This window comes from Tubulanus polymorphus, chromosome 8, assembly GCF_964204645.1.
Source record: "Tubulanus polymorphus chromosome 8, tnTubPoly1.2, whole genome shotgun sequence".
NCBI classification, from domain to species: Eukaryota; Metazoa; Nemertea; class Palaeonemertea; order Tubulaniformes; family Tubulanidae; genus Tubulanus; species Tubulanus polymorphus.
The window spans coordinates 11,535,115-11,561,228 of NC_134032.1; the positions used below are offsets into that span (position 1 = coordinate 11,535,115).

The 26,114-nt window shown below is 37.8% G+C and overlaps 3 protein-coding genes across 3 annotated transcripts in view; all 3 read left to right on the forward strand.

Moving 5' to 3' along the window:
* Positions 1 to 26,114, forward strand: part of LOC141910366 (uncharacterized) — an 87,612-nt gene that overhangs the window by 40,229 nt on the left and 21,269 nt on the right. Inside the window, exons 4-7 of the mRNA XM_074801099.1 lie at positions 251 to 541; positions 18,868 to 19,191; positions 22,741 to 23,735; positions 25,481 to 25,843. Coding sequence (XP_074657200.1) covers positions 251 to 541; positions 18,868 to 19,191; positions 22,741 to 23,735; positions 25,481 to 25,843 — 1,973 coding nt within the window. The remainder of the gene's footprint in view (positions 1 to 250; positions 542 to 18,867; positions 19,192 to 22,740; positions 23,736 to 25,480; positions 25,844 to 26,114) is intronic.
* Positions 15,723 to 18,928, forward strand: LOC141909538 (uncharacterized). The gene is made up of 4 exons (XM_074799982.1): positions 15,723 to 15,838; positions 16,511 to 16,688; positions 17,001 to 17,747; positions 18,666 to 18,928. Exons 2-4 carry the CDS (start codon positions 16,541 to 16,543, stop codon positions 18,791 to 18,793), a joined length of 1,023 nt encoding a protein of 340 aa, XP_074656083.1. The 5' UTR covers positions 15,723 to 15,838; positions 16,511 to 16,540; the 3' UTR covers positions 18,794 to 18,928.
* Positions 20,876 to 22,031, forward strand: LOC141909929 (uncharacterized). Its single transcript, XM_074800609.1, has 4 exons — positions 20,876 to 20,908; positions 21,066 to 21,400; positions 21,524 to 21,680; positions 21,749 to 22,031. Exons 1-4 carry the CDS (start codon positions 20,876 to 20,878, stop codon positions 21,938 to 21,940), a joined length of 717 nt encoding a protein of 238 aa, XP_074656710.1. The 3' UTR covers positions 21,941 to 22,031.

Genomic DNA, 26,114 nt, shown 5'->3' on the forward strand with positions numbered 1-26,114 from the left:
GCTGGATCTAGAGCCAGTTTATTCCTTTTGTCGATTTTCATTCATTTATCTATATAAACAGTTTATGCGTCGCGAGTTTCATCAACGGACCGGTCGTGCCTCTTTCCCCTCTCTAGCTGTGAATCGTTCTCAAACGGCGGATTTTGCTGCGGACCCTGTACTGTTTACTAGGTGGTCTCCAGTTCCATTATCACCAATACATTAACATTAAGCAATATTAACCAGTTTTTACTTTATCGTGTAATTGCAGATATGTTCGGGCCGCTGCAAATCTCACCGCCGAACACCGCTCGACACTTCGACCCCGCACAGATGCTGGATCGGAGTTCATACCAACCAGGAGGACATGTAGAGCGGCGACCCGGAGCTCGGCTCCTCGAGACCGCTCCGCAATTACCCAACGGCTATTCGTGTCAGTTCTGCTTCAAAAGTTTCCGAACTCCGTCGAAGTTGAATCGACATCTCGTCGTCCACACCGGAGAACGACCGTTTAGATGTGTCGTCTGTCCGAAGTCTTATAGTCAGAAGGTTCATTTAACTAATCATATCAAACGGGCGCATCCGAACTTCGATTTGGACCGATGTCAAATCAATTTTTAACGCTTTGGACGAGTTTTTTTTCTTGAATCAGTACATGTATGTCCTTTTGTTCAATTTATATATCATGAAGCATGTCTTAGTAATACGGCTTGAAAATAAACAGTTTTTATAATTAAATCGATCAAATGAATTTTGAATTATTTTGTGGTTTTGCACTGGCTTTAAAAAACATGCACAGGCTACCCAATCTGAGATCTGCGACCTTGTATCTGCCGAACATCCAAGAAAGGAGCCGATGAATCGTTAATACCAAGGAATTTACCTTTTTGTGCCCAATTCTGGTATCCAGTCACGACTGCACAAGTGAGCAGTCATTACAAACAAGTTGGGGTCCGGGGTGAATCGAGATATTTTCATTCAACAATCTTGAAACACTTCATAATTTGTAAATATCCAGTCACCCCCTAAAACCGTTAATTTCAATCGTTATCATTTCAGAAAATGACAGAAATATGTTCTACCGGCACCTCAATATCTCGTCTAAACTGGAACAAAATTCGTCTACACACCTCTTAACAGGTGGTGTCGACGACAGACCGACAGGAAGTGGACCGCCTATGTATTCTTGCGCGGTGTGTGGAAAACAGTTCACCGCCCCGGCTCGAGTCAGACGACACATGGTAGTACACACGGGAGAAAGGGCATTTAAATGTTTGATTTGTCAGAAATCCTACACCCAGAAAGCAACGTTAACTAGTCATATGAGAAGAATACACCAACTTGTAAATTTCCAATTCAGTGATCAAATTTAGTAAATCTCTTTAATCACCTTGATCATCCATTTGATATATTTCCTCAATATTTTTCCTACAGGTGTCCTACGCCATTCTCTCTAGGTTACCACCACTCTGAACGGAATTCCGTATATTATTTCTAAGCTACGTACATAGGTGTTCATTTTAATTGTTTTGAAATTCGATCCTAACGCCAAGATTCTCTCTAGGTTACCACCACTCTGGAACAGAATTCTAACATTTTCAGAAATCTAAAATTTTCGTAGTTGTCATTTAAACAATGTATTTGATGATGTGACGATGTTCTTGGATTTGCATGTAGAATAAATAAATTATAAGTTCAAGCGTTGTAACTTTTTAATTTGTTCGGTTGATGCTGAATGGAGGATGAAGTATGCCTTAGGTTCCAGCCCAGTCCCCGTGCATGCTAAGTGGAGCGAAGGGTATTGATTCTGGGCCAGGGGCGGATCCAGGGGGATGGGTAGACAGTATTGGAAGGAAATTTAAGGGCACCTTTCTGATCTTAGGGCACACCCAGTATCCAGGTCAATGCGAGCGCCGAAGGTGCAAAGTCCTTAGAGGGGGTCTGGAAAATTTTTGAAAATATGGTACCATTTAAAGGCTTTTAGAGGGCTTCTAGAGGCTAACAGAGCAATCCAGAATAAACGAATTCGAGACAAGATTTCAACAGATGTAGATAAAAAATGAAGCTGGCGAACCCATGAAAGAATGGTTGTCGCCAACTTCGCCTAGTGCCCCTATAATCTTTAAAAGTGCTCCTTAACAATTATACAGAATACGGCTAAGTGCCCCTTCATTGTTAACAATCGGCAAAAATTGCCTCGTCTTCACATTTATCTTTATGTCGTGTGCCATTTTCCAAACCAAAAGTGCCCCTAAAATTTTAAAAATTAGGCAAAAAAGTGCACTTTTCTTCAACATTTTCCGCGTATAGTGCCCTCTTCTAAAGTACGAGTGCCCCTTTAGCCCTCCCTGAAAAGGCAAGGACAAGGTGCCCTCATCTAAAGCATGAGTGCCCCTTGCAAAAGGAAAGTGCCCTTTTTAATTTATCATGATTAAAGGCTTTACAAATATGATTATCTCTCCTCACTTTCTCGGCAGCAGTATATACCGATTAATTTTATAATTATGCCCGGATTACGGACACGGAATTAGCGGTTGCTGAAATAATGCCGTCAAAAATATTGCGGGTGAAATTTCGAAGGGCACTTAAAAATTCTAGACCGTATTGTGCAATACGGCTAATACGGTCTGGATCCGCCCCTGTGGGCGGTTTTGGATGCCGATCGGTGGATAAAAAAGGAAGCACCTCAGATTCGAATGACAATGCTGAGGTAGTTATAGAAGTGGTCCGGATCCTGCCTTATACAGGCCCACAGTCATTCTGTGATGACAGTTCTGTCACTCGCGTTGTCCTTTTTTCAAACAAACACTACCCAATGGGGATATTGTTTCCCCCATAGAAAGAGTACTTGCACCGCGATAGTACAAATTTGTTGAGACTTATCTTCCATAGAATTGTTAACACCGGGGCTTTGATTGAATTGCGCAATCCAATCATTTTCTGCTTCATCATTATATTCCATGTACATGTACTTTGGCTGGCAAATTTTTGAAGGCTTAATGCTGGTGAATCACATTATGAAAATTGAATGCGGACCCGTTTAAATGTAGTCGGTAACCTGACTGTGGTTTAGTTTCACGATCGGATATTTTCACAAACCACAAACGATTGCTATAAGCCCATCCGATTATAAAAAGCTTAAACGATTAGGTAACCAGTAACTAGTTTAAATGAAGCCCTCGGGCTTAGCCGACTCTGCTTAGTTTATTTCATCATTGTTTTGTTTCAACCACGAGGATTTCGTCGAATAGTGCGCTTAATAAAGCGTTTTAGTGATTAATTTAGTACGATACGATATTCGCGGCCCTCTCCGCGACGGCCACTGATTCCCCGGCTCGTATCCTCATGGACAGACTGACCCTGTACGCATGATTTGATACCGCCATACTCTGACCAAAATCAAAAATTGGGATAAGTAAATTGGAACATCAAGAAACGAAATTCTAATATGAACTTTCCTAAATTTACATGATGATGTACCGTTTAATCTCCAGTTGAGTATCAAAATTAAAGAAAATAATTTGTTTTTTTTAAATTATGAGTGGTAAGCATGAAGTTTTTGGCAGAATTTCAGAGGATCGGTGCTCCAAGTAATTAAAAATGCCTCATATGTCTCCCCTCAATTGAATCGAGGAGTTTTTTTTAATGAAAATCTGTCTATTGACGGGATTCTGTGATAACAGTATGAATGATGAATAATCGTGAATGCATGGTATTAGTGGGTTTTCCCCCAATGACTCAAATAGACCGCTTTCCTCGTGCATGTGAGGTAGTTATCTCGGGGTGCATGAACTGTCCGTGACTAAAAAAACTAATTTCATTAGTAAATGTTTACGCGGTTTCTATGATAGGAAGACCTGTGTTGGTGTGAATCTTTAACTGGAAGTGCTATCGGTCGGTATAATTTATAAATTATTCTAGAATTTAAGAAAAAAAACAGGCGGATGCTTATAAATTCGGAAGTAGCTGTTGGGAATCAAGTAATTTATTTCATGGCCTTATTAAAGTTCCTCCACTATATTGTTCAGCTGACTACTGGCGCGTATTCAACCCGGCGGTGGAACCTCATAATGTAAATCCATTCAACAATAGAGACACAATTGGGGGTTTTCAGAGTTGTTGATATCATTCTGACACGCGCTATTGAATACGTCACCGGCTGACCACGGTGTACACAAGCATAGACCATTCACCTCAGCTTACTCACACTGTGAACATGCTACCGTGGATTCTCCTCCTGGCGATTTTCGCTGCGCTCCCGCTCCTGCTCCTGTTCCTGCTTCCTGAGGAATGACGTCTTTATGTTTTATGTGTTACTGTTTGTCTCTGTGCTGTCCTGTACTGTTCTGTGTTAATTAATCCGTTCTATTTTTCAGCAATTAACCCGTTTTGTTTTTCAGGGCCGATTTCTCTGTCGAATTTCAACGTTTGGTGGAACAAAACTAATGTCCGAAAGCGTCAGCTCTCCTTCGCCGGTCATGTGTCGAGGATGTCAGACAAAGAGTCGGTCAGGAAATTCTGCCCTCTACACGCCCTCATACGGAACACGAAAACCAGGATGACGAGGCCTCACTGCCCCCACCTATCTACATAGTGTGCTGAGTGATGTCAATGACGGGCATATCTGCGGGATTGCGCGGGATACAAATGGAGCGGTTATACTGGATTGTCACGCCACTAGCATTCATTGGTCCTTGTGACCGCCCGGATGAGGGATGATTCTACTGTCACGCCCTTTGTTTCTGGTATTCTGAGTCGGCTGAGGGATGATTCTACTGTCACGCCCTTTGATTTCTAGTTTGAGTGCTAGTTTTCATTGTGTCCTTGTGACAACCCCGGTCAGTGGATGAAGTCTCTTGTCGGCTTGTGAGTGCTAGTTTCATTGTGTCCTTGTGACAACCTCGGTCAGTGGATGAAGTCTCTTGTCACGCTTTTGAGTGCTAGTTGAGATCCTGAATCTCGCCCGGTCAAGCTGGTTGTACTGCGCTATTTGTGTTTCGAGCAATTTTACAGGTGTGTCAGTTACTGACGTCGCCCAGTACATCCTGCAGTTAGATGGGGAATGTGAGGCGTTGTCATTCTGGTTTTCGCGTTCTGTGTGAGGGCGTGTAGAGGGCAGTATATTCCTGGCTGGCTCATTGTCTGGTGTTCTCGGCATTTGACCGACGACAGAGAGCTGAAAAGCTTTCAGACATTAGTTTTGTTCCGTACCAGGTTTTCATCGCTCTTCTCTTTTTTTCCTTTCAGGACTCCCAAGATGAAGAAGAAGATGCTGAAGGTGACTACAACGAAGACGATGCCAAAAAAGAACACTGAACTCAGCAATATTGAAAGTTAAGTTGATACACATGTAAATTACGATGCGTGATACGGAAAGGATTGTGTAACTACAGAATATCGTTCTTTTACTCATTTCAGGTTAATCCGGAAAGGCCCATCTAAAGTCTGCCCACCAGAAGTGCCCACAAAAGACTCCACCTTGAAGTACCACCAAACACCGAAAGACCTGTCGCAACCAAACCTGGCAGTCTTGCATGGCTCATCCTGCATGGCAACAGGAATACATACATACATAAAGCTAAGTTGATTTTTCATATCTGGGGTAGAATGATTAGGCGCTGGTCAAGCTCATCATCTCCGCTCTACTTTATTGAGGCTCTGTGGCCGGTAGTAAATTGAAATATAGCTAGCCAATGATTGCTTGAATATTTACAATATTAGACGAAATGATTGAGTGAGGTCCCTTAAATATTCTTTGGTCTGATAATTATAATGTAGATTGGTCAGTTATTGATTAAAAGATTTTGTAAGTACGTACAATTAAGGGAAATTCAATATCTTATGTGACATTTGAAATTATTCGAATGTACCGTAGATATTTCAGCCCTCATATGACTATTGTTTAACTGACAATCAAGATCTAGGCAGGACAATTTCTACTAAAAGATATATCAATTAAACTTTATCGTTGGTTGATAGATTTTTCTTTACAAATAATATATTGATAAATTTATTAAGATTGAGGCCATACTTTACAATATATACTGTGTGCTGCCTCACACATAACAGTTATGAATTTCATTAGATAGTGTCTAGGGCTCTACCGAGGTCTGGTGTCATATTGGGAAAACTATGGACTACAGGTCTTTATGAAACAGTGATTTGGTCTCAACACTTTGATAAATCCAGAATAAACCAAAGCTTTAATTGATTTAATTCATTCCTGAAACACTGCGTCTTGTTTTGGGCGACGCATGATAATTGTTGTTTGACTGACAATTAGCATACAGCCAAGAAAAATGGCTTAGATATTCACAATTGAGATGAATTCAATATTTGATGTTAGATCAAAAACTTTTTATATCATAAATATTTATTGAAATATAGCTGAAATATATAATATATTTGAGCACATCTATAAGTGAATCAGTCTCATTGACTGATCAGTTCTGTATCGCCAACTGCCGCGCTTACGACGACTAGCCATGCTTTTCATTATTGGCAAAATTTACTCAAACCTAACTGATTCAATTAATATCTAAAAGCCATACTGTGTGTCAAGTGACGCATATTAGATATAGTTTAATTGAAAATTAGAATCTAAGATGAATTACTCATTAACGTATTACTTAGATCGATTAAGGTTAATTCAATTGTTATGTGAAATTATTTCTAATTCCATGGACATTTAAAATGTAGCTGATACATGTGTATCTGAGCACATTTATTTATCTGTATCTAAGTGAACCTATGGTGTCTTCACACAGCTGTATTAGTTTTGATACATATTGCCAAAATCATTTAACGCAGATTTACTTCCGATCGAATCTGTGCACAAATACATTTCTGGATTTGGAAGGGGGAATATTTCAATTTCACTGTGTATGTCAGATTGAAAGCCTTATTCTGACAGGATATCCTAAACTTAGGTCTTATTCCTCTTGCTAATAGCTCTCTTTTACTAACCCCTCTCCTTCGAACTATTTTGTAGCATCATGACTCGCACCGCACCAGGGTGGTCCGGTCATAACAAGGTCTTTTGGTCCTTATACACAGTGTACTATATAAGGGAAATAAAGATTATATAGCCATTCGGCTAAGGGAATTTCTAATTTACCACTAAAAATATGCTTTTTTATCTTTAATTTCTGATGAATTCAAATAGTAACGAATTCGCCACATCTGAAATTCTACTCATGTAGATTTTCAGGCTCCATATAAATATTGTTCAACTGACAATTAAAATATAGCTAGTATGATTACTAATTAATGGTTCGCTTAGATACCTAGAATTTAATTAAATTTAATTCAATGTAATGAATATAAGTGAAACAAAATTGCACAGTGGATGAGACGACTGTATCGCGCAATGTCATCTGCGTCTAACTGGGCCACATGTGTGTGTGTGGGATCTGTTGAATCAGTTAGGTTCTGGGGGATTCTGGGTTAGTTAAGCTAGGTATCAAAAGCTCTGATGCAAAATTAGCAGTTCAAATAGTGATTAATTCAAATTCGTACCGGATCTGAAATTCTTCTCGTGTAGAAATTTCAAGCCCCATATAAAATATTGTCCGAGACAATTTCAATTATAGCTAGGACATTATCAATTAACTTATAGATTAGGTATCTAATTCAGCATCTTCATATAAGGTAAAAGTGCTCAAATCTAAACCATAGGGGTTGATATGTATAATTCAATATTGGTTGATATATAAAGAATACTGGGTATGTTTTAACTCTGTCTCTTGTGCGTGGGATTTATTGAATCTTTAAGGCTTTGCAGAATTCTGGATTTGTCGAGTTGTGGGAATGATTCGAGGTTTCTTAAATCTGTAGAACCATGTTACTTATAGGATCAGTGTGCACAATGCTGGCAGCGCACTCACTCTTCAGTTAGTTATATTATCATAATTACAAAATCATTGTATATATAAGGAGCAATATTTAGAATTAATGAAATGGATTAGAATACCATTCACTGGGTACAGATGTCGCCATCTGTGGGTAGAAAACATCTCTTAAGTTTATTAACTGACGACGAAGTAAATTTGATAATACGAACATGGTTTAGCTGACAATCGAAATATATATAGGCCAATATTACTAGCAGGTTTGCACTGTATGATGGGCCTGGGTTTCAATAAAAGACACCTCAAGAATTTCAAGAAGATAGAAGAGAAAACAGTTCAAAAACGATTTGATAAGATTGATTATGCATTACTAAATTTGTTTTAACTCTGGTATTCCTAGAGATGACTATAGATGCTTTAGTTGAATTGTTGTTAAACTATAATAATCAACCATTGCTTAGATATTTAGAATATCGATGAATTACTATATGAGTTTCATAAATATCATTTAAGACTATTATTAAAATCTACGTATCGATCCACGTTGCTGATCTTATATATGAATTGACATGATAATTATGATCAGTGATATTCCAAAGGATTTTCTGCTCAAAAGGTTCTGCTCTTTTCTTCAGCTTGCCGTTTCAGACTGATTGGAAGATAGTTTGAATGAACCGGAATCGAATTTCCCAATTATGTACTTCGATTTCAGACATACTCGAGAAAAACTACAATAAACTTTAAAAAATTAGACAAATTTAAACGGTGAAAATGACAAAAAATTAAAGTTAGACAAAATTCTCCCTCCTTGTAAACTTTCGGACTAGTTACATGAAAAAAAGACCAAATATTGTAAAATATAGTTATTTCCAAAGTCTCGATGTATTAAATTAGGCAGAAAAAAATAGATAAAATTATTCAACCTTGTAAACTTTCGGACTAGTTACATGAAAAAAAGACCAAATATTGTAAAATATAGTTATTTCCTAAATCTCGATGTATTAAATTAGGCAGAAAAAATAGATAAAATTATTCAACCTTGTAAACTTTCGGACTAGTTACATGAAAAAAAGACCAAATATTGTGAAATATAGTTATTTCCAAAATCTTGATGTATTAAATAAGGCAGAAAAAAATAGATAAAATTATTCAACCTTGTAAACTTTCGGACTAGTTACATGAAAACAAGACCAAATATTGTAAAATATAGTTATTTCCAAAATCTCGATGTATTAAATTAGGCAGAAAAAAGTTAACCCCAATCAGTCACTTAATATGTGCTTCGACTATTTAAACGGTGAAAACGACCAAAAAAATTGAAGTTAGACAAAATTATTAAACATTGTAAACTTTCGGACTAGTTACATTAAAAAAAGACCAAATATTGTAAAATTATCTTCAACAATATAGTTATTTCCAAAATCAGAATTAGGCAGAATAAAAGATTGTTTGAATGAACCGGAACCGAATTACCAATTATGTTCTTGGACTTTAAAAAAAGATCTGTAAAAACGACCGCCGATCACGCAACTATATCTGTACTTCGATTTCCGATTTTGAAAAAAACCGCCGTATCGCTCCCGCCAGGTGTGGTAGGTTTGTAAGGGACACCAACTCGAAAAGTCAAACGAGAGCTTGAGGTCAACAACTCATCAAAAATCTGCCAATTAGAGAAAACAGTGCACAGAAACCAACCGACTTAGGAGATCCTCGTCGATGATGAAACCAGCATTCATAAAAGGTAACTTGATATACATGGAGTTATTACGATGATTTCTAAATGTCGTGATTACAGGATATATTTATTTACTCATTGCAGCTAAGTTTCAACTATAAGAAAGAGACCAGCTTAAAATCAACTACTCATCTGAAATCTACGGATTTGAACAACCCACAGAAGAATCAAACTCATTAGATGGAAATTACCGGTATATAGAAATTTCAAGCCTCATATGAATATCATTTGATAAGTGATTATCATCGAAATCTATTTACCTGTCCACATGGCTGATCTTAGAACTTTTATCTTTACTAGTCTTGCACCTTGGAGTAATAAATTTTTCAAATGATTACTCCAAGCTTAAACATAAATGAACTAGTCCTACTACTGCAATTATTTATTGGGGTTTAAATCGGCAATTGACGTCAATGAACCTAATTCTGATTTTGAAAATAACTATATTAACTAAGTGAAAAACACGGTGGCTTGTAATTTGAAATGACATGTAAGTTATGATAAATCTGTCTAAAATGTTTTGATTTCTTCACTTTGTTTCAGTCAAACTACGTCCCGGAAATAATGGCCTGAAGAAGACACAAGTAGACAAATACCCATTGACCCATTTGCTGATGAAAACTGCAGAAGCCCAGATGAGAAGTTTAGGAGCCAGCGACGGATTAATCACTCAACGATGGAATCTTCTACAATCGGTGGTTGATTTCTATAAAACATTTTATCAGGAGCAGCAGAGATGATAGTGTATCTTATAAACACTGATTCGCGCAGCAAAGACAATGGATTATCTTATAAAATCTGATTCAGGATAAAAACCGAAGCAGCAAAGACAATGGTTTATCTCATGAACACTGAGATCTAGCAGCGGCAAAGACCTCTGTAGTAAAGTATTGATTTTTTTACTAATATCACCCTTTTTCAGACCAGTCTGATAGGTAACATAGTTTAAAAAATTTACCTGATTGCGTGGAATGGAGTATGAAAATAGTTGTTGAGTCGAATATTGAAAATAGTTAGATAATTAGTTAGATAATTAGGTTCCTTTGGCCTGAGAAAGTATTAAAACTATTTTATAATGAGTTTGTAAAACGATGTGTCATGTGTTTTGCAATGGGACAGAAATATCCTTCTTAGAGTCTAATAAAAGCTAAGCTCCATTAATTCACGATATTGGTCTTCGATCTTAGGTTGATAGATAAGTCGAGTTGGTTAGTCACTAGGAGTAAATGGTCGCGTCGAGCGCCTAGTTTTGAGTCGTTGGTCTGTTGAGTTAACGCCTAAACTGAGATATAGTTTCAACATGATATTGTAAGTTTTATTGTGCTTACCATAGTTAAACAGAGTCAACACAGTGGCTTTGCCTTGTAGATATCACATGGTTAGGAAACATAGAACATAACGTTCTATGTACAAATAAAAAGTATTTGCAGAATTGTAGATGTACTAATTTGACGGCATTGATATTTTCGAAGGCCCGGTTAACCAATTTGAGAAATGAATCATATATGTCGATTTTCACATGGAGTTTTAATTTTGAGCCTCCATCAATCTGTTCGATGCTACGTATTTGAAAGCAAAAGCTTTATCTAAAAAGGAGACCATTATTTACATTTGAGAGGTAAAGTTAAAGTTATAGCTAGGACTAATTTTGAACGTTTTAACATTGTTTATAGCTGTTTGAACTTCTTTTATTGTAATGGTTTATCGAACAACCTTCCCTAAGTATAGCGAAAACCCGATATCTTTTCTGTTGTTGTTTTTAGCATTCTATCAACTCAGTTATTGTAATAAACAAAACAAATAACTATAAACCTTAACTAAATCGAATAACTGATATGATAGAATGCTTTGAATAACTGTGATGAAAGATCGACCCGTCCTTAGAACTAGCTGCGCTCAATCACTGCTGTGACTGTTTATTGTTATACTTGGGTAGACTTACCTAAAATCATGTACATACATTTGACTTTTTAGAAAGAATTTAAAACACCTATAAACTTAAGTTATTGATGTTATCGATTACTTACCGATTGTATAATTATGTTGATGTTTTCGAAACTGGAAGAAAAAACGTCAGAATAGTTAGTATTTAATGCCAAGGTGCTTTAAAATTTTTAAGTCGGGGCAAAGTTGGCAAAATTCTAGTTTTCAAGTGAAAGTAATGTTTACGAAAAAGAAATTAAGAATGATAAATTGATACTCCAAGATTTCTGGAGTGAATCAGTATATTTCATCTCTAGTTTTAACGCTTTATGTTATTGTAATACAGTTCACGTGTTTGTAAATTAGGAACTTACATGATGATTCCTCGATTAAGATATTATTGTTGTGTGAATAAAACAATGTACATTTTCATCATTCATGTTGAACCTTTTCAGTTGTTAAGTTTTATAGCAACAATTTCACTTTGGTGCTTATCAGTCGTTCATAAAATACTGATTTAATTAAGGCCCTGTTGAAAATAGAGGATAACTTGTGGATGCAGTGCTAATTGGTCAATCGTCCAAGCTTTGTTTTGATTATCGGTTTAACCGCGTCTGTGTGGGGCCTGTAATGTCTGGACAAGAAGAATTTCCTTTATAATAGTTTGCAGGGTTTGATCTAAGGAATAAATGCCATTCGACCGCAGGGCAAGCATTTGTAATATCGCTTGCCCCCTCAACGTGCCCTACATGAGCAGTCCGATTGTGACATAATCATCCCTTGCATCGAGTGGGATAAAAGCTTTGAGATATAGAATTACACAAGCCCGGTGGATGAGCGATAATGATAACCTACTTGCCCTAATGAAAATATACATGTCCCGGGCAATTGAACTAGTGCTTAGATCAGACCCTGCTTTATTTCAAATGTAACATTTGTGAAATAAGCTAGTTGATAATGTTTGAAGAAATCTCTTAAAGACAAGGAAAATTTGGCAATGTTTTTAAATAACTCATTAAAAAAAACGACATACATGTTCGTCATTCATGTTAAACTTTTCAATTGTTCAGTTACGTGTATTGCAACTTTTTCACTGTGGTGCTTTTCAGTGGTTCATAAAATACTATTTTTATTAAGGTCCTTATGGAAAATGGAGGAGCAAAATAGAGGAGCATTCTCTTGATTAATGAGGATATATGAACAGTATTAATCAGTAAATTGTGCTAGCTATATATGGACTCTAAAACCATGGCTTAAATATGTCTATATGGGTCCTGAAATATCTGCACGAGAAGCACCTCAAAAAATTATTGAATCTAACTTAATTGTAGATATCTAAGCAATAAGTTATTACATGTAGTAATTGACCTAGCTGTGTTAAAATTGACAGTTGAACAATATTTATAAACTCGACTTATCTTGCTGAATGCATAGAAGAGAATGCCTCCAAAATACTTTGCATTAGGCCTAAATGTAACATTTGAGAAAATAACCAATTTGATCACGTCTGAAAATCTCTTAAAGACAAGGCAAAGGTGGCAAAACTCTAGTTATCTTTTAAAATAATGTTATCGAAAATTAAACCAAAGACTGTTTAAAATCAAAAACGAAATGTTCATGTCAATTGTTCTTAAAACGCTGAATTAAGGTCGTATCGATTCTAGTTGAGCTTTTTCTTGATAATTAAATGTCATTTGAAAAGTTGACACGGTAGATTCATATTTCATGAAATATAACCAAGTGTCGGTTATATTGACCTCATGAATTGTCAAATTCATAATCTTAGACTTTCAGACTAGTCCAATTTTCTGTGTTTTATGGATAAAAGTTTATAATTCTTTGTGTATTTTTGTTATTTTCCTATTGATGCAAATTGTATAAAATCAGTAGTAGTGGAGATGTATTGTATATTAAAACTTCGGAATACTTTACATGTTACTTTTGTGGTATAGAGTTATTACAATTTCATTCATAGTAATAGAAATAAAATTACTATTAAAATTTGAGAAAATAAGCTAAAAGTTAATAATATGATATGTGAAAATAAAATGATGTAAAAATGTAAATCAGATTGATTACTTAATCCTACGCTTTCCAGAGTATTTGGCCAGGTTTATCTCTGGTTTTAGTGCGGGGAGCCATGGACTCGAGATTCCATGGTTGTAGGCCATAGACGTTTCTGTTTTAGAGTCTATGGTTGGACCATGGATGTATAAACTCTAGTTTATAGTTTATACATCCTTGGTTGGACTGTTTTTGAAATACAGTCCACGTGTTTGAGGAGCTTACGTTATAATTCCTCGAGCACAAACCTGGCATTTTGTATGATTGTTGTACACTGTATGAGAATAAATATGATTGAAATTCTTTATCTGTTTAGCTACTCTGTCTGAACTTTGTTAGTTCACCAGTCAGTGGTTTTTTGTTATCTTGCAATCCACCTCTTTTTTCAAACCAATATTCCCACCAACATTGTGCGGAGACGAGGATGTCCGGAAAACATGATAATCGAATATTGGCAATACAGCTTACCACTTCAACCCGGGCACACTAACACTTGTTGACCGGTTAGAAGCGAGTGTTGAGCTGCCGAAGAGTTATTACGAAATTAGCAATCTTTTTGATTGTCACTAAAGCCATCAGGGGCGGATCCAGACCGTATTGCCCAATACATTGTTCGTACGGTCTAAAATTTAAGTGCCCTTCGGCAATATTTTGTGACGGCATATATATTTCACCACCCGCTAATTTGATATTTCCACTGATGATCGGTTTGATTTTTATATACAGAAGCAGAGTCCTGAATAGTTAACTTTGCCTTTAAAAGTGGCACCCAGTATCCTTCTTTTGGTGTTAACATTACATGATTAATTACATGAGATATGTGTTTCTCTTGTAATAATCATTGTTTTTATTTTCTTCATGCTTTCGGTAAATGTAGCCGATGACCTCCTGATCGCCTCTAAGGTTCGAACCCAGTAATTACTGATACTGATTCAGAGTGGTCCTGATGCTGAATGGAGGATGTACATGGGTATCCCGGGTTCGAACCCAGTAATTACTGATACTGATTCAGAGTTGTCCTGATGCTGAATAAAGGATGTACAGGGTGTCCAGACCGTACAGTGCTGCCGCTATGCTCATCGTTAGCGGGATTTTCATACACTAACTAAAGTCAACTCTGGCATTCGACGTGCTGTCCAGTTATACTCCGTGACCTTAGCTTGCCAGAGTTGACTAACGTTAGTGTATAAAAATCCCGCTAACGATGAGCGTAGAGACAGCACCGTACGGTAAAATGTTGATATCTTAACAAAAGTAATTACTGATAACTGATTCAGGACACCCCTGTACATCCTCTATATATTCAGCATCAGGACCACTCTGAATCAGCATCAGTAATTACTGGGTTCGAACCCGGGATACCCATGTACATCCTCCATTCAGCATCAGGACCACTCTGAATCAGTATCAGTAATTACTGGGTTTGAACCTGGGACACCCCTGTACATTCTCTATTCAGCATCAGGACCACTCTGAATCAGTATCAGCAATAATTACTGGGTTTGAACGAGTGGCCCTGATGCTTAATGGAGGATGTACCGGGGTGTCCCGGGTTCGAACCCAGTAATTACTGATGCTGATTCAGAGTGGTCCTGATGCTGAAATAGAGGATGTACACGGGTGTCCTGATGGCGAATCCTTTCTAGTTTGACACCGTAACGTGGTACATGTATATCGTTCTCATATTCGAGAAGCATGAATTGGTCAGTGGTGGTCATTGATGGTCAATTTATGAATTCTCAATATTTATGGCGAATCCTTTCCGAGTTTGACACCATAACGCGGTATATAGTTTTCAAATTCAAGGAGTTTGAATTTGTCAGTGGTGGTCAGTGATGGTCAGTTTAGGAATTTGCAATGATTCTTCAGTAGTTTGAAAACAAACATGACTTGAAAAATTTCCGAAATTCGAAGTCAAGTGGTCAGACTCGGGGATATCTCAATTGGTCAGTTTCTGACCATCATGGTGTCACCATTGTGGTCTATAGCTCAAATGAAACATGTGGAACCGACGAATGGGCCCAAAAGCGTAAGTCATTTCCTGAGTTATGTGATCCAAAAATGCCCTAACTGGGAAAGGCAGTCTCTCAATTGGACGAAACCAAATCGGACAGGACAAGGATTTGGATATTCTCGGAGCTACCCCTGATTGTCAATTCAATTCAATTCAGAGACTATTCCCGCTCTCGAGAACAGCTGTAGTAGAGTTACAGATTTGGGCTGCCTCGTTCAAAGCCGTTTTCACGCTTATTTAAGCGTGCGAATTGATGAATTCGACTCGTAATTGGTATGTCAGTGTTTACGCTTGGAGGGAAACTCATTCAAACCGGTTGTCACTTGTAATTGTAAATTTAACGTTGTGTTTTATACCTACCTGATGCCTGATGATGGCTGCCAAATCTGAAATTTGTTTTCTACATGCCCTAATTGTGATTTTGTCTATAGACTATAGCTCATCAGATTGGTTCCGATATTGCGTGCTGCATTATTGCACAAACGTACTGGACATTACATCTAGAACTAAGCTTACAATCCCTCCAGGCTCCAAACCCTCAAATTCAACTGCGGCGCTTGATCAGTTGATTGACCAACTTCCTCAGTTCCTCAATAATGATCGTGAACACGTAAACTTCAATTAAATTCTCCCATCATGTCAAGTGATACCACATAGCCTTACCAGCTTACTGCTTTATTTTATACATTAGAAATTATCATTAAAGGATTGAACAATATCACTACCCATGATTAATTCAGGAAATGATTGATTGTAAAGGGGTTTCGGGTTTCTAGCATTCTAGCATTATAATCTAGGTACCCGGTATAGGATGGTCTGAATACCAGATGATTGTTGGGAACAATGTCAAGGGACTAGGAATAACGCTAATAGTTAGGATTTTTGTGTACAAGGGGTTTAAGAACTTTTGAAAAGATCGAACTCAAAAATATTTTCAATTTTCAGAAGTTAGATTGATAGAGAAGTGACATTAAAATGTTGCTGTTGGAAGGTGTCGAGGTACACGTACGCGAGGATGCATTTAAAAGTTGTCTGCGTCGACACATGGATTGGTTAGATGAATTAGTTATTGATGCTGATGATAATACCTGGTTTAGATGGATGTCACGACGTCAAACTAAAGGTTTGTCCTTAAAAATCCTACCACAAATTCAGGAAGCAGTTTGATTTGTTAAATCTTGATAAGGTCCCTATGAATATTTGATGGAAAATTCAGATATACTACGATATTACAACATCAGGTGGCTATTCTAATTTTGAGGGAGCCCTGTCTCATCAAATTGTTGTAAAGCTTAAAATTGGATAAATCTTATATTTACTAAAGAAAAGAAACCTAAAGTGATTAAACTCACTGAAGTGACATTCATAAAAGTAAAGAGTTAAAGTTGTCTAAATTTTTGTAAGTTCCTGTAAATATATAACTTTTAATATTCAGATCAAAGAAGAGGACAAATGAATCAAATGTCCGGAGATGGAGGTGTTATGTACATCGGGACGAGTCAATCAAAAACCGGACAAAAAAGACGATTTGAAGTTCAAAGCAGAACCAGAACCATCGCTCAGAATGTTTTAAAAGCTGTGAAACGTCGGAGAGGAAGTGCAGCTGTACAGGGGGCGCTACCGCAGCAACGAGTTCAATCACAAACTATGACAGCTGTCGGGCAGCAACCGATCGGTCTGTTACCGGAAACCATCAATTCTAGACGTAGTTCCACTGCAGTTCTAGACTCGACTGGATGTGAAATTTTATCAAGCGTAGAAATTGAATCAACTTCAGAAAGTATTAAAAAAGCTGACGATGAATCAGATGATTCTACGAATCTCAATGATTCAAATGTTGATGCAGCATCAATGAATCAAAATGAACCTAATGTTGAACAGTCAAGTGAAAGTGGATTATCGACGACCCCGCCCCCGGCAGTCTCCAGCTGGGATAACACGTTAGAACAATTAGAATCGATTATAGGTTCATCTCCGTCGTTCGAACAATTAGAACTGTTTAGCGGCGCCACCAATGGAGAAAAAGTGGATCTGAAATGCATTAAGAATGAATCGATAAAAATAGAACCGGTTGAAATATTGTCAGGAAGCGACGACGATGAAGGTGATTCTTCTCAACCGATCGTACAACGACAACAACATGAACCACAACCGGGAACGAGTAGCAGTGTTAATCATACAGGTAGGTGTTAACAGCCATTTTATTTATTCGATTATCTATTCGTACAGGGTCGACTTTTTAAAAACCACATTTTGGGCATTCAAAAAATATTAGTCTTGATTCATTTGCCAAATAGTCAGTTTGAAGGTTTTAGGTATTTTAAAAGTTATGGCCGCTGAAAAATGAATGGTTAAATTCCGTTTTGATTATATCCGATGATTAGTGGATTTTGCAAGTTGTTTTTGTGGATCTGTGGTTTTTTGAAGCTCGTCGCATGCTGTGTAAACAAGGTCTATGAAATTTCGATTTAAAGCTGTCATTAAGTAAAAGTTTGCGGAGCCGAAAGGAATGAATGACTCATCAGAATTATCGCAAATAGCAAATGTTTTCGAAAATTTTATCCTTCGACTCCCAATTTAGAATAAATTGATTCGGTAGTAGTTAAAACGAGGTTCGACTGTAACTTAGTAAAGCCCTGAACACACTAACGATTTTCGCTGCAAATTTATCGCACAGCACGGACTTGACACACTATGCGATCAGCCATTAGCGACCTCATGCAAATCAACTAAATCAAATAATCTTTATTGATCACTTGATACAAAGCTCATCATTGATTGGTTCGATTTCGAGTCCTTCGTTTCCTTCCAATCGTTAACGTCACAAACGGATCTACACACAAGTTTTTTCTGCCCTGCAGATCATACCCAGCATACGTGGTGAAAAAAACCATTCAAACGGTTTCATCTTTAAGGAAAAAACAAACAGTACATTGGCATGAAATGGGCTCCAATGGATTCATGATTTTGACCATGAGACATCGGACTCCGTAGATTGAATATAAAAAAGGATTTTTAGTCGCATGGGTCGACATGAGTCATAACGGTTGGCTGAATTGTGTAGATGTAGCTTAAACTGGATTCCCTCGACTCTTTGTAGGTGTCGGATATGACGAATACAACGTGCCGTGTGAATTATTGCCGTCCGTTGAACTGAAACGTCTGCCCGCTGGAAAGGTCGATGCCCAAGGTCGATTTAAGATAGCGACGGGATATAAAAGGGGCTAACGTGGACCCTGATGGTACTAGTGGAGCCTCCTATGGCTCTAAGTCTGACTCGTTGATGACCGCAGATCGTACACAACATGAGCGAACACACACCAGTGAAAAACCGTTTAAATGTGTGACGTGCGAGAAACGTTTTACGCAGAAATCAAGCAAGAAGGTCAAGGCTGTTGTTTGTAAGAAGTACAAATGTCGGTTTTGTGATAAATGGTTTCCTTCTACTACTAGTTGTGATTATCACGAGCGAATTCACACCGGCGAAAAACTGTTTAAATGTCCGACGTGCGAGCAACGTTTTACTCAGAAAGCGAACTGTGAACGGCACATGAAACTGATTCATACCGACGAACGACCGTTCAAATGTCAGTTTTGGGGTAAATGTGTTCCTTATCCTGCTATTCGTGAGTATCACGAGCGAATTCACGCCGGCAAAAAACCGTTTAAATGTCGGCTGTGCGGGCGACGATTTACGCTGAAAGCACACTGTAAAAAAAACATGAATCGCTTGCACAACGGTGACCTCGATGCATTTGATTAAATTTCATGTTTTTTTGGAATGTATCATAATCGGAGTTAATTTTCCTGCAGAGGGATCATTCATTTATTACGTACGCATAAAATTTGAATTTTTCAACCCCCCTCCCCCTCTGTACGCAAAATGGCCATTTTTTCATATACAGTAAGCATTACTGTACGCAATTGCACTGACCCCTCCCCCCTCCCTTGATGCGTACGTAATAAATGAATGACCCCAGATCATTCATTCCCCGACACGAGCACCGGTGAGAAACAATTCAAATGGTTCTGAGAAAAGCGAACTGTAGGCCTACATGAAACGGGTTCAAATGGATTAGTGACTTTTATATAGTAGATTGAATATGGAAAATCAGTTTAATTTTTCTTTTTTGTAAAATGAAGTTAGGAGCTATGTAAAACTTCTGAAGAGGGTTTTTTTTTGTTTCGAAGGTAATTGTGTTGACTGTTTAAGTTGGTACTAAATGCAATGTTTGAAAGTAATATTATAGATCTGACGAGTAAAAACACCATTCTCTGTGTTTGTCTATGACGGTTGGTACCGAAGAAAAATTATCTTTTGTCGGAAGTGTGAGCAATGTTTTAATCAATCAGAAAGGAAAAGGTTATTGCATGTGAAACACCATAATAACTTGTTTATCTTTAAACTGAAATATAGAAACCCAAGACAAAATGGCGAACATTTTATTCAATTAGGTATCGTACGTTTGCTTATAATTTGTTCGTTGACACGAATATAAGCGAGTAGGCTATTCAATTCAGTTGCAATTCTGAACTAGCAAGTATGACGATACCAATGACAGGGTTCGTAGTGGGTCTTCTAAGTCGGTATTTAAGAAAAAAATCATAGCCAGTATTTTTTTTTATTTCTAGAAAAAAAGTCCGTATATGTTTGTATATTTTTGACATTTTGTGGATGGAGATATTCTGACTTGTGCAATTACGGCCAATCTAATACTGCGTCGCTAGTACATTTGTATAAACGCGCGTCAGCAGTCAGCCGGGGTAATCCTAAACACCGACCAAAACCGTCCAATACCACCTAAAACCGTCCAATACCGACCAAAACCGCCTGATACCGACCAAAAGCCGTCCAATACCGACCAAAAGCTGCCAAACACCGACCAAAATCCTCCCAACCGAAGATTTTCATTCCCAAAGCCGAATAAATATCAAGAATTAAAACTCGAATCGAATTTTGAAATTTTTATTGACAGCCGATCAAAATACAATCTACAAAATACACAATTAGACTTTATACATTAAGCACATTTGATTTTAGTCTTCTAGCGTCAGTCGATCGTTCTGCATGGGTGTTCCTAGACGGCTCTCAACGGTCCTCAACCTGCTGAAATGACATAAAATGAAACCGAGTTATTTAAGGGTTGTCAAATAATAAACACAGCATTGAATAAACCTTGAACGGTTTAACAAAGTTGTACCTATTCAAAATTGAACTGTGGTCGCTCAGTGATCGAAGTGACACGCATAGCTTTGTTTTGAGAATTATCTGTGCGATTAGTTCAAAATTCTTTTGGTCGGTATCAGACGATGTCGGGTATCATTTTACTCGTCTTAGTTTTGGTCGGTATCATATTCTACTTTTGGTGGTTGTTACAATTTTGGTCGGTACTAATTTTACTTTTGGTCGGTGTTGGACGGCTTTTGGTCGGTATTGGACGGTTTCAGGCGGTATTGGACGGTTTTGGAAAGGTTGATGCTCAAGGTCGATTGAAAATAGCTACTGGAATGCAAAGGGGTTAACATCAAACCTGGTAGTACTATTTGCGCCACCTATGGATATAAGTCTACACAGTTGACTGCAGATTGTACACAACACAAGCGAAAACACACCAATGAAAAACTGTTTGAATGTCTGACATGTGAGAAATGTTTCATGGTGAAGTCAAGCTTTGACCGGCATATGAAACAGGTTCATGACGTTTGCCCGAATAGCCATGTCTCTTCTGAGAAGGTCAAGGCTGGTGATATTAAAAAGTACAAATGTCAGTTTTGTGATAAAAGGTTCAGTTTTTCTGCAACTTGTAAACGTCACGAGCGAATTCACACCGGCGAAAAACCGTTTAAATGTCCGATTTGCAAGCTGCATTTTAATCAGGAATCAAACAGTAAACGGCATATAAAACGGGCCCATTATGTTGGCCCTAACAGCCATTCGTCATCCGAGGCTGGTGATATGAAGCCGTACAAATGTCAGTTTTGCAATAAAGGGTTTTATTACTATAACGATCGTGTAGGACACGAGCGAATTCACACCGGTGAAAAACCGTTTAAATGTCCGGTGTGTGAGAAATGTTTCACACAGAAATCGTACCGTAAACAGCACATGAAACTGGTTCATTTAGATAAACGTTTAGGTGTCAGTTTTGCGATAAACGGTTGAAAACTCTCTTCTGTCCGAAGAAACACGAGCGAATTCACACAGGTGAAAAACCCTTTAAATGTGCGATATGCAATAAACGGATGAATACTCTTTACCATTGTAAACAACACGAGCGATTACACACCGGCCAAAAACCGTTTAAAAGCAGTGAATTTCTAGATTTTATGATTGTCGAAGCGGATCATCATCATCAGGAATTCATTTTTCAGTGAAAGTTTTTGTTCACCCTGCAGATGCCCCAACATGCGCGAATAAACGCCGGTGAAAAACTATTCAAAAAGGGTTTGATTGTGATGAAACTATAAACAAAAAGTACATGAAATGGGTTCAAATGGATTCTTGATTTCGACAGGAAGACATTCGACTTTTATGTACATGTAGTAGATTGAATGCCAAGATGCGGTTTGAGTTATGAGGTTTTTTTTCATAAAACGAAGTTAGGAGCTATGTGCTACTTCAAAAGAGGTTTTTTCTTGTCAAAGTTGATTGAGTTGGTGCTAGCCAAAATACAATTTTTGAGGGTGATATTGTAGATTTGACGGGTGAAACACTATGGTTTTCTTTCTTCAAAGTTTGAGAGTAATTTTGATGTTTCAGTTTTGGACTCGTAAAGTGGCTCCAAAGTATCTCTTAAAAGAAATGCTTTTCTATATGAAGTTTAGCAAAATGACCGGGCCTTTTGTTCAGAAGCTGCAATCTGTTCATATGTTACTTGAGCGCATAAAAGATGTAAGATTTATTCAAAAAGTAAGATTGAAAACCAGGAATTTCTTTGTGTTTGTCTTCGGCAGTTAATACAAAAGAAAAAATATTTATTTTTCGATGTGTTAGAAAGATAGAAACTGTTAATTGCACATGACACACATTCGTATCTTTGAACAGAGTTTGATCTTGAAGCCAAGTCTTCAATCTTTGATACCCTCAGCTTTTTAACCAGTTGTTCAATTCTCACTGGATTTAGAGGCTGAATTGTGTAGATGTAGCTTAAATTTGATTCTTGCAACTTTTGTAGGTGTCGGATTCGACGTGCCGTGTCAACTACTGCCATCTGTTGAACTGAGTCGTCTGCCCGCTGGAAAGGTCGATGCTCAAGGTCGATTGAAAAAAGCTACTGGATGTAAAGGGATTGACTTGGACCCTGGCAGTACTAGCGACGCCACCTATGGATCTAAGTCTAAACAGTTGGCTGATGGATGCACACAAAACAAGCAAAAACACACAAATGAAAAACTGTTTAAATGTCAGACTTGCGAGAAATGTTTCATGGTGAAATCTTGCTATGACCGGCATATGAAACAGGTTCATGACGTTTGCCCGAATAGCCATGTCTCCTCTGGGAAGGTCAAGGCTGGTGATAGTAAAAAGTACAAATGTCAGTTTTGCGATAAAAGGTTTAATTCTCCTGCAGTTGTTAAACAACACGAGCGAATTCACACCGGCGAAAAACCGTTTGAATGTACGATGTGCGAGCAACGTTTTACTCAGAAATCAAACCATAAACGGCATGTAATGCGGGCCCACCATGTTGGCCTGAACAGCCATTTGTCATCCGGAAAGAACGGGGCTGGTGATATTAAGCCGTATAAATGTCAGTTTTGCAAGAAAGGGTTTTATTCTACTAATGATCGTGATCGTCATGAGCGAATTCACACCGGTGAGAGACCGTTTAAATGTCCGACATGCGAGCAACGTTTCAAACAGAAATCACACATTAAACAGCACATGAAACAGGTTCATTCCGATGAACGACCGTTTAAATGTCAGTTTTGCGATAAACGCGCTAAAAACTCCTACAATTTGAAGCAACACGAGCGATTACACACCGGCGATAAACCGTTTAAATGTCCGACGTGCGATAAACGGACGAATACTCTCTCCCATTTGAAGCTACACGAGCGACAGCACACAGGCGAAAAACCATTTGCATGTTCTATGTGCAACCTACGTTTTGCACAGAAATCCAACCACGCAGCACATGTGAAACGCATGCATAACGCCGACCCAAACGCAATGAATTTCTAGATTTGATGTTATTTGAAGCGGATCATCATCAGAAATTAATTTTTCAGGGAAGGTTTTACTCACCCGGCAGATTGCTTAATACAAGCGAATATACGCCGGTGAAAGACAATTCAAAACGGTTCTGATTGTGAGGAAACTATAAACAAACAGTACATGAAACGGGTTCAAATTGATGCTTGATATCGACATCATCAAGGAAGACATCTGACTTCTATGCAGTAGATTGAATGTTAAAATGCAGTCTTAGTTATGAGGTTTTTTCATAAAATGAAGTTAGGAGCTATGCACTACTTCAGAGGAGGTTTTTTCTTGTCAAAGTTGAGTTGATGCTAGCCTAATACAATGTTTGAGGGTAGGCCTAATATAGATTTGATGGGTAAAAACACTTTGGGTTTCTGTCTTCATAGTTAGAGAGTTATTTTAATATTTCAGTTTTGGACTCGAAAATATAGTTAAGTGGCTCGAAAGGTATTTCTAAAAAAATGCTTTGAGTGAAAAGTTGAGTGAAAATGACTGGGCGTTTTGTTCAGAAGCTGCAATCTGTTCATAATGTTACTTGAGTGAGGATAAGATGTAAGATTTCAAAGTTTGAGAGTAATTTTGCTATTTCAGTTTTGGACTCGTAAAGTGGCTTGAAAGTGTTTTCTAAGAATAAAAATTGTTTTTCTATAAAGTTGAGCAAAAGTGACTGGGTGTTTTTTCAGAAGCTACAATGTGTTTTTATGTTACTTGAGCGAGTATCGAAAAGGTACTTTATTGGATTTCGCGGAAGGAATTACAACTTATGGTTGCAGGGCCAATACCCCGGTATGTAACTTTCCCTAGATTTTACAGTGAACAAATGCCAGTAAAATTTATCGTAGTTTACCATTTGTCTTCAGCAGTCTCAAACGAAGATTCCAAATTGTTTTGTTCGTATCTCTGTTGTAAAAAGTTTTTGTGCCTTATACTGGGGTACACAAATCTATCGGCTGATAACCTGTATCATTTGTTCTTTTGTCCCGATTATTTCTGATAGTGGAGATGCCTAACTTAATCAATATTTATGAGTCAATGGTAGGGTCTGAATGACCATCTTAAATTATCTGATTATCAGGTTCCAAAAAGTCTGGCATACAAGCGGTGTGGATTCTGTTTTGAATGGTGAACAGTGAGTTTTTTACTTAAGATTCTCTGCTGAAACTAATCAGTTGTCCTAGGTGGCAGTGTTTTTGTAATTTTAGTTATGTATTAATTGTATTTAGTTATGTATTATAAGAATAGATGAATTCACACATGATTCTCAACCCGAATTGTTTTGTGGTATTCCGAATTGTTTTGTGGTGTATTTACTAAGTACATGTAGTAGGTTTTCCAGCCAAAATCTGGATAGTGACAGATTTCCTTTCTGCGGTTCTTCTTTGACCTCTCTTAGCCTGGCAATTGATTTTTTCGAACCCTGACAGTGAAATAATTTCTTTGTAAAGTTTCATGAGTAGTGTTAAAATCTGGACTCATGTTGCAGGTTCCCTACTTGTGATGCTGTCTCAAATTTATCTATGGTAGCTATTTTAGCCTAGGCTCAAATTCATGGGCTCAAGAGTTCTCCACCCCAACAATTGATAATTTGAATCTTGACAGGATTTTCTCAGAATGTCCAGACTGTAGTTCTAAAATTTTGGTTCTCATGTTGAAGTTAAAAAAGTGCTGATGCGTCGTGAATTAAAAACTGGATTCTCTAATGACTCTTTGTAGGTGTCGGATACGACGACGTGCCGCCTGAACTGATGCCATCCGTTGAACTGAGTCGTCTGCCCTCCGGCAAGGTCGATGGTCGAAGTCGATTTATGAAGCAACTGCCGATCGAAATACAACAGCATAAATGTCAGTTTTGCAGTAAAGGATTTTTTACCCAACGTGATCAGATGCAACACGAGCGAATTCACACCGGCGAAAAACCGTTTAAATGTCCGATGTGCGAGTTGTGTTTCAATCAAAAAGGAAACTGTAATCGGCACATGAAACTGGTTCATAACAATGAAAAACCGTTTAAATGTTCGACGTGTGAGCGATGTTTCAGTCGGAAACATGACTGTAAGCGGCACATGAAACAGGTTCATTCCGACGAATGACCACCGTTTCAATATCGGTTTTACGATAAACGGATGAAATGTCGCGAGGATTTTAAACGCCGACACGAACGAATTCACACTGGAAAAAAACGTTTGAATATCCGATGTAGGAATTACGTTTTAGGCAGAAATTCACGTGTAAAGAGCGCATGAAACGCACTCATAACATGGACCCTAACTCGAGCTTCGATGTAATTTGATATGGATCGTCTTTGCTTGTTGATAATGATAATAATAATAATAATGATAATAA

What these genes read in the sequence shown, in the direction of transcription:
- LOC141909538 (XM_074799982.1), top strand. Translation starts at nt 16,541, where the DNA reads ATGTTGCTGTTGGAAGGTGTCGAGGTACACGTACGCGAGGATGCATTT. An exon ending in GTCACGACGTCAAACTAAAG is followed by an intron (nt 16,689 to 17,000) that starts GTTTGTCCTTAA and finishes TTTAATATTCAG; the next exon opens with ATCAAAGAAGAGGACAAATG. An exon ending in TAGCAGTGTTAATCATACAG is followed by an intron (nt 17,748 to 18,665) that starts GTAGGTGTTAAC and finishes GACTCTTTGTAG; the next exon opens with GTGTCGGATATGACGAATAC.
- LOC141909929 (XM_074800609.1), top strand. Translation starts at nt 20,876, where the DNA reads ATGTCGGGTATCATTTTACTCGTCTTAGTTTTG. An exon ending in TTTTACTCGTCTTAGTTTTG is followed by an intron (nt 20,909 to 21,065) that starts GTCGGTATCATA and finishes GATTGAAAATAG; the next exon opens with CTACTGGAATGCAAAGGGGT. An exon ending in GAGCGAATTCACACCGGCGA is followed by an intron (nt 21,401 to 21,523) that starts AAAACCGTTTAA and finishes GGCTGGTGATAT; the next exon opens with GAAGCCGTACAAATGTCAGT.